Here is an 8,700-nt window from a genome sequence, read left to right as displayed (position 1 = left end):
AAGGAAGACAGGATAAAAGACATGCTGTGGAAGAGAGACAGAGGTTAATAACAGATATGATTTAATGCAGAGAGGTCTGTTAACACATAGTGAGTGAGAAAGGTGACTGGAAAGGAAAAACTCAATGCATCATGGGAATCCCCCGGCAGCCTACGTCTATGAGATATTTACACATGATCACGATAACATGCTGAAGTTCACACTGAATATCAGAATAGGTTGAAAAAGGTGATTTAATAGATATGTATTTATATACTGTGAACACTATACAGATGCAATTTGAAAAATTTGAATATCATGCAAAACTTCATTTATTTCAGTAGCTCAACTTAAAAGGTGAAAAAAAATATGATATCGATTGGCAAAGAGAGATATTTCAAGCCTTTATTTGTTATGATTTTGATGACTATGGCTTACAGCTTATGAAAACTCCAAATTCAAAAGCTCAGAAAATGTAAATATTGTGAAAAGGTTCAATATTGTAGGCTCAAAGTGTCACACTCTAATTAGTTAATTAATCCAAAACACCTGCAAAGGGTTCCTGAGCCTTTAAATCAGGGGTGCCCAATCCTAGTCCTCGAGAGCTACTGTCCTGCAGTTTTTATGCATCCCTAATGGTTTGATTACCTCTTCAGCATGCCATCCATCAAGTTTGGCAAAGGCCTGATAACAAGCCATTCATTTGATTCAGGTGTGTCAAAACAAGGATGCATCTAAAACCTGCAGGACGGTAGCTCTCGAGGACTGGGATTGGACACCCCTGCTTTAAATGGTCTCTCAGTCTGGTTCAGTGGGAAGACTGCTGACCAGAAAAACCATCATTGACACCCTCCATAAGAAGGGAAAGCCCCAAAAGGTAATTGCAAAAGAAGCTGGATGTTTCCAAAGTGCTGTATCAAAGCACATTAATAGAAAGTTATGTGGAAGGGAAAAGTGTGGAAGAACTCAACAACAAATATCAAAAGCATCTTACCTGGGATAAAGAAAAAAAGAGCTGGTCTGTTGCTCAGTGGTCCAAAGGCCTCTTTTCTGATGAGAGCAAATTTTGCATCTCATTTGGAAACCAAGGTCCCAGAGTCTGGAGGAAGAATGGAGAGGCACACAATCCAGTCTGTATTTTCCAGTCTGTGTTGATTTGGGGAGCCCTGTCATCTGGCTGTTGCTGATCCACTGTGATTTATTAAGTCCAGAGTCAACGCAGCCGTCTACCAGGACATTTTGGAGTACTTCATGCTTCCTTCCGCAGACGAGCTTTATGGAGATGCTGACTTAATTTTCCACCAGGACTTGGCACCTGCCCACACTGCCAAAAGTACCAAAACCTGGTTCAATGACCATTGGATTACTATGCTTGATTGGCCAGCAAACTCATCTGACCTGAACCCTATAGGGGCACTGCCAAGAGAAAGATGAGAGACATGAGACTGAACAATGCAGAAGAGCTGACGGCCGCTATTGAAGCATCCTGGTCTTCCATAACACCTCAGCAGTACCACAGGCTGATAGCATCCATGCCATGCTGCATTGATGCAGTAATTCATGCAAAAGGGGCCCAAACAAAGTACTGAGTACATATGCATGACCTCTTCAGAGGTCTGTGAGGATCTATGCTCACTGTACTCACAGTCCACAGATCCAAATCCAACAGAGCACGGTTGGGATGTGACAGAGCAGGAGATCCATATCGTTGATGTGCAGCTGACACATCTGCAGCAGCCGAGTGATGACATCATGGAACTAATAAAGTGCATTTTACGCTTATGGCTCAAAGACGAGCATAATTTGTATTTTTGAAAGGATTTCACACAAATTCACAGTCACGCTTTTATTGATAAAATAAACACGCGATCACAGGCTAAATACAGTTACGTTCAACAAGCCATAAAACAATTCAGACCCAAAGTGCAGCAGCAGCATCCATTTCAGAACAAACCCATTACTCAGTATTGTTTAGTACAATGAAACAAAAGATATGGAAACTATCCTATAAGAGTAAATAGAAAAACCACAGAAACTATGGGCCAGCTGACCACGAAACTCATACATACAAAAAAAAAAAGATTTTTTTTCCACACCGATCTCAAGTAGCTGGGCACCACTGAACTGTGTAGTCATGCATGAACTGTAGAAAAATCTATTAATCCAAACTTTAATTCACATTTATCTATTTTTCCAAAATCTATAAATCTCGTGCTAAACACGTAGCTTCAAAATATTTAAACTGAAAACCATAAAAAGCATTCTGCCCCTCATGAATAGCAGGCTCTAGGACCCTTTCAGGATAAATAAGGCACAGCGTGATATCTGTAACTCATTAACTCTGTTAAATGTTGCCTTGCAACAAGCAGGACTTTGGCCAGTGAAGCCACAGCATCGGTCTGTGGTTTCTGCAGATATTGAGTAATGCAGGCTTCAAGGCACAACTTTTATATAGAGAAAAGCACAAACACGGCACATTTATACTAGAGAAAATTTGAAAAGGGTATAAATCCTACAGTATTGAGTACACTTCTGAATATGATTGTAAGCAGTTCCCTGCTTACAGTAGGTAACCGTCAGATGAAGTGTAGTGTAGATAAACACCGATGAGACAACATTAAAACCACTGACAGCTGATGTGAATGACATCATTGCTACAATGCAACAGTCTGCTGGGAATCATTCAGCCCGTTCATCTTACTTTGACGTGTACCTCCCCCCTAAAGGTTGTTCTATACACAATACTACATTACTTTGGCAATGACTCAGTGGAAAGTGCTTAAAAACCACTCGAGTAACGTTAAAGAGCCCATGGAGTTGACACAGGACACAAAGAACGCAGTTCCAACATCCCAGGACACACCCAGACATCGCCTGTACATTTCCCAACGAGCAAGAGCTGTTTACGTGGCACAACAGAGACCTACACTGTACATAAGGCATGTGGTTTTAATGTTGCGGCTGATCGGTGATTATTAGTTCACAGGTTTACGTGTTTCACTGAGTCTGCAGTGCCGGGGGGATGTTCAGGGCTGAGCCAGGCGGCAATGCCCAGTTTTCCGGGCCCTGGTGGGTCTGTAGCAGGCAGTAAAGCTGCTTTAGGTGGGTCACAATGTTATCCTTGATGTCTGGGATGGAAATCTGGAGGCGGATGCTGCCGCTGTCAAGCGATCGCGTGTTGTCGCTAGAAAACATCTCGCTTATCATTCGGGCCACCACTGGAATGACCTGCAGGGTGAAAGAGGGCCGTTAAGTGTTGGGAAAAGACACTTTGCAAGCTTATTTGTTTAAAAATTCCAAGATAGAACACTTATCATCTTTGGTTTCTTAAGATTCTTTAAACTTTTGGCTGTCATTTTTTATTACTTAGTGACATTTTATAGGCAAAAAGACTCAAAAATTATTTCTGCGTGCTGCGATGACACGACTCCATCGTCCTTTGATGACCATTAAATTATGTTACACATTTCTTTACCTGGACCATGATAAGTTTCCTCTCCTTGGGTCTTCCATCTGGCCACTCCTCCCCGAAACACAGATTGATCTCATAGTCAGGAGTGATTGGTGCCTGGCCACGCTGTTGAGCTATCACACCTGCACAGCAAACAAAAAAAATATATATTTATAAAAAAATGCTTTTCCACAGGTGCTCAAACTCATTTTGCAGGCCACATGCAGCCCACCTTGATCTTAAGGCATGGGCCAAACCGCTGAAACTCCCATTTTTGTCAGTGTAAAGATGCTTAACTACACATTGTATCTCATTTATTAAAAAGAAGTGACATTAATACATACCAGCGAGAAAAGACTCAAGACAGAACAGTTTGACCTTCCTCTGCCGCTCTATGAGATTCGGAGCAGCTGGATTTGGAGCGCAGGGGCCAGACCAGTACACCTTGCACTGACAGAGACGGACTGCGTAGATATCGTGGCCGCTGACCTCCAGGATCAGACCTCTGTCCATCACGTCCAGAAGGCGGTTAGTGAAGACCCTCTGCTTGTCATTGGTGATGTGCTCCGTGGTCGGAAAGCGTAGCTGTTCCAGGTTCACTGGGCCGAACAGCTCTTCCTGATTGACCATGGGCCCGAGGTCTCCGTAGAACAGCCTGCAGCCTAGCGGGTTGCTGACTGTCGCTGTAGGACACATCTCCTTCCCTCTGTAAAGAAACTGCACCTCCAGGTCTGTCACTGGGTCAGAGATGAAGGTGGAAGCGTGTTAAAAAGGAAAATGCAATAAAACTATATTTTAGGTAAAAACAGAAAAAGAACTAAGCTTAATTTTTGAAAAAGGAGAGGTCACAGGGAAGCAGAAACTTCAATTTTACGACCATGGTGCACATACTGGACACATATTCGCAATTAATTAATAAAAAGTTCTGTTTATTTAAAAACAACAACAGGAATAGTGACATCTTCAAGCTTAAAGCAGAGGAGTTGAAACTATCTTTTTATAAAACCAGCAAGTATTGCTGTCTAGAGAAGAGGTTTTCTGATGTTATATTTTCCTAATTTAAACCAATCAAATGTCATGAAGTTCAACTGCACTTGGGGAGCTACAGCAGGTATCCCCTACACCTCAGCCTGCCACAACAAAAAGCTCAAATTGTTATTTTAAGTTGAAGTCTGCCAAGCAAGCAGGTGCAAGACTCGTGTCTTAGCAACAGTTCACACTCACTTGGAAGGGAACTGATCCACATTTCGGGAGAGGCAAACAAGCCGTCGGGCAGGGGAGGGGGCTGCAAAGACGGATCGGGCAGAGTAACTGGGGGCATGTCGTGTGTCGTTTGCTGCATCTCCACATCCACGGGCTCCTCTTTAGGCCAGGGTTTAACAGGCTCCTCTTTGGGCCAGACCTCGTTTGATGGGGGACAGCTGGGAGGCTGCATGGATGACTCAGAACCCATCGGAGACCACATAATGAGAGGAGAGGGGGTGCCTACACGAAGAAAATAATTCATTTACTGTTAATAAGCAATCAAACTGGACATTGCAGAAACAGGTGTAATGTTTTTAGACAAAGCAGTTCACCATTAGATGGGTATGGAGGCAGAGACTCTGGAGTATCTGGAATATCTTCCTCAAGACCATCATCATCCCCGGGTGTCCAGGGGCCAGCATCTGAAGAGCCTGCGGAGTGAGGGAGGTGGCAAATACTGCAAAATTAAAGATGAACGAAGAAAGACGAGAGCGAGCCGCATTAAAGAGCTCTCATTTACCGTGGTTGCTGAGGGGCTGAGGGATGTCACAGACATCATATATCTTCCAAGGATTCATGGGGATCTCTTTGGTGCCGTCATAGACGAGGTTGAATTCTCTGCTTTTGTTCAGGGCACATCGAAGCTGAGCTTTCCACTTTGCAGGATCAGGTTCGTCAACTCCCTCCTGGAACTTTCCGGTCTCCACAGCCCATGCCTGGGGGAATATTTAGACCAAATGAAGGGATCAGTATTACACAGTTATTTTAATTTCTATTTATGCACAGCATGCACTCACTTTAAAAAAAAATAAAAATAAAACCAGTGTTCTTTATTTACTGAGTGATGCTGGGTCAGCATGTTTGTCAGGAAACAGCTGTATAATGTATTCACAGCTATGTCAGAATGAAAAGACTCAAGCCCAGAGGCTCAATTTTTCACGAGGTACACACACCTCGTCACAACAAAGTTTATGCTGATTAAATTCTGTTTTCTTTTCTTTAAAAAAAGTTTACTTTTTTTAAAGAAAAGAAAACAACCTCATGAGCCACAACCTTTCCCTTTATGCCTCTCCTGTTTAATTTGGTAGGTTTCCAGAAGAACAATAAAATAAAACACCTACATAAAGTTTCATTCAACATGACCCAGAAAAACAAAATATAACTGGGCTGCAAAGCCAGACGTTTTATTAAAAGTCCTACGTAATAATAATAATAATAATAATAATACTAATAATAATAATAATAACAATAATAATAATAATAACATTATTATTATTATTATTATTATTATTAGAGGGTATTTTTTAAAAGGATATTAACCAGTAATGAATTAGCATAACCCCTGCTTAAACCTCCTCACTGTCTCTGCAGAAGTACAAGTTCTGATCAGGTATAAGGAATAAAGTCACACACACAGGCAGACACCCCTCTGTTAGTGAATCTTTACCTTAAAGATGGTGTCCTCATCCTCGTGCTGGGGTGTGTGCCGTGTGGCGTGTTTCCATGGGATCCTGAAGCGCATGTTCTCACGGTCAAGCCACGTCAATCCCGGGTATCGCCCGCTTTCCACCTGCGCGACCAGCCAGGGCTTCAGGCGGACACGCCGAGGGGTGACTGCCATCCTCACTGCCGAGAAAATCCAAGTGAAATCAGTCCACCCTCAGAAGTCTTAATAACCCCCCCACACCCCCCCATGATCTTTAGTGCACCCCACGGCAAACAACGCTGCAGCACTTATCAGGGGGAAACAAACATTTTAGAGCTGCTGGACTTCAGCTCTGGCAGACGGAGCGACCTTTCAGTTGTTTGCCAGATTACTTACAGACTAGGCCTTATATGACGATTTTGCACGGTGTGTTTAAATAATATGTGAAGTCCAGTATCTGTGTGTCAGTCCAATCCAGTCCAAAAATCAAACACCCGACGCAAGCAAACACGAAAACAAAAGACGACACACATACCTGTGGGCAAAGCAGGAAGTTGGCGATCTCGTCGGCCTGTTAACCAGCAGCTGGAAATAACAGCGCTTCGGTGGGTCCAAACTCCCCACCAATCTCCCCTCGAAGCGAACTCACCGATTACCGGTTCGACGAAAGGCGACTAATAACAACGACAGGCGGAGAGCTGGAGCTCAGAATGGCTGATGTTCGTCACTCCTTTGGTCCTTCCCTTTCCACACCGAAACTCAGGTAGGAGTGTGACGTCACACCGGCGGCACACCTTTTCTGAGCAGCTGGGTGATCGTTTTTCACCAAGCATGTGGACAGGGCACTTTATTTTTCCACGAATATCTCAGCTTATCTCGACGAGAACGACATTTTTTATTTTTGTCCTTTAGGAATTTATTTGATCAGATTCGTAATTTGGATACTCTACATTCCTTTTGATATTTATTTATAATATATCAATAAATAAATAGAACGAGATACACCGTGCTTTTTGGGACAATTAATATAAAGCTGGCCTTTTTGAGAACACTTAAACTAATTGTGTCCTGTCAGCTTTACATGCTTATTTTTTTATACTCACACACTTGCTTTGTTTAGCTAAGAAACGCGCGACCGGTGTGACATGACTCAGCTGGCAGGAAAAGGAGGCGTTTCGACGAAAAAAACAAAACAAAACAATGCACACAATGAGTTTGCTCCAGACAAGTGGACGGTTGATGATGATCCTATCACCATTAGGAGCCAAAAACAGGCCGACAATAACAAACCACTCCCTGAAACTGCTCATGGACTGCAGAAAGCGTGTCACTTGGCCCGCTTTTGTGATTTTTCCCGGTGTTGGCACAGCATACATCATGTGCTTGTTGCTTCCTGTGTGATGCTAATTGTGGGGTTTTTTTGGTTTTCTTTTGCTTGGGGCGATAGGGTCAGTTTACTGCCAACTGCCTGCAGTATCATCACGATCTGTCTGATCCAGTTCGGTTAACAGATGTTTCCAGTTTCTCCCAACATAAATGTGACCTCAGGGGCTGCAAAGGGTTTAATAGATGATTTCATAGATAAAATAGTGGGAGGCACTCCAAGAACTGAGATACAAGCAAAAGTCATGCGCAATCACTCATTTCTTTATATGTAGAAGTGGAAATTGGGAATAGATGCAGCAATGTGTTCTAAATTGTACCTTTAGCTACTTAGTTACTAGCAGCCTGCTGCAAAAACACATAATTTGTTCCAATTTCTTTAGTTGAATCTATAAAAAATGCCAACAATAAAAAAAACCCAACAACTATCTACATCAGATGAACAGTACCTTAAAGTCATGTCCACAAGAAATAAGTAAAAAAAAAGACATGACACAGGACCTGAGGGATGAATTTGACTCTTCAGTTGATCCGTCTCCTGTTCACTGAAATCCAAATTACACAAGAACTGGAATTCAGTGAAAGTCAGTGGCAACAGCTGTTATGATGTGAGGAATCCAAATTTGAAATTCTTGGTTCAAATCATGTTGAGTGTGGGTATGGTGTGAGGAGAGAGGTACAACAGTCTGAAGACTAGTTAAAAATTACAAAACAGCTTGCGTAAAAGAGGGTGTTCATATGAAAATCATCATGCCAAATACTGACTTCCAAGCTTAAGAGAACTGTCCAAATTCATTTTTGCCTTAGATACTGTTTTTACAATGTATGTTTGCACGTTTCAATGAAATGCTGCATTTTTCTGCATGTTGGATAATAGATTTAACAAAAACACTGGCCGGAGTATGTGTGAGTAAAATGCAATGGAAATATATTAAATAAAATGTTTATTCATTCACATAAATAATCATTAAGGACATCCTGCTTGGTATAAACTGAATGTACCAATCAAGTATTTCATTCTACCGGATTCCATTAAAATGAAAATTTAAAAACTGTTCAAAATTACATGGAAAAGTTGCATGTAATTACTGCAAATTAGATAAAGTCAGCATTTTGGATTCACATGATGAATTAGAATCAGAATCAGAATCAGAAAGGGTTTTATTGCCAAATGTTGAGCAGGTTTACAACATTAGGAAATTGCTGCGGTGCTTCA

General features: G+C 41.9%; 1 protein-coding gene across 1 annotated transcript; it reads right to left on the bottom strand.

The window, feature by feature from the left end:
• Positions 1-1,810: 1,810 nt before the first annotated feature.
• irf6 (interferon regulatory factor 6) lies at positions 1,811-6,760 on the bottom strand. The gene is made up of 8 exons (XM_005741400.1): positions 6,637-6,760; positions 6,123-6,301; positions 5,196-5,391; positions 5,008-5,106; positions 4,655-4,915; positions 3,775-4,167; positions 3,455-3,573; positions 1,811-3,207 (listed from the first exon to the last, which is right to left on the bottom strand). The coding sequence occupies exons 2-8, from the start codon at positions 6,294-6,296 to the stop codon at positions 2,977-2,979; spliced, it is 1,473 nt and encodes a 490-aa protein (XP_005741457.1). The 5' UTR covers positions 6,297-6,301; positions 6,637-6,760; the 3' UTR covers positions 1,811-2,976.
• Positions 6,761-8,700: the final 1,940 nt, after the last annotated feature.

The sequence above is a fragment of the Pundamilia nyererei genome, unplaced genomic scaffold (assembly GCF_000239375.1).
Source record: "Pundamilia nyererei isolate P.nyererei 1_Seehausen unplaced genomic scaffold, PunNye1.0 scaffold00110, whole genome shotgun sequence".
NCBI lineage: Eukaryota > Metazoa > Chordata > Actinopteri > Cichliformes > Cichlidae > Pundamilia > Pundamilia nyererei.
Note: the sequence above shows the minus strand (reverse complement) of the source record. Positions and strands in the feature narration are given on the sequence as shown.

Excerpts from the sequence above, each read along its gene's own strand:
- irf6 (XM_005741400.1), bottom strand. The coding sequence starts at position 6,296 with ATGGCAGTCACCCCTCGGCGTGTCCGCCTGAAGCCCTGGCTGGTCGCG. Across the intron at positions 5,107-5,195 it reads TCAGCCCCTCAGCAACCACG|GCTCTTCAGATGCTGGCCCC; the intron begins GTAAATGAGAGC and ends CTCACTCCGCAG. Across the intron at positions 4,168-4,654 it reads GTGGATCAGTTCCCTTCCAA|TGACAGACCTGGAGGTGCAG; the intron begins GTGAGTGTGAAC and ends TCTCTGACCCAG.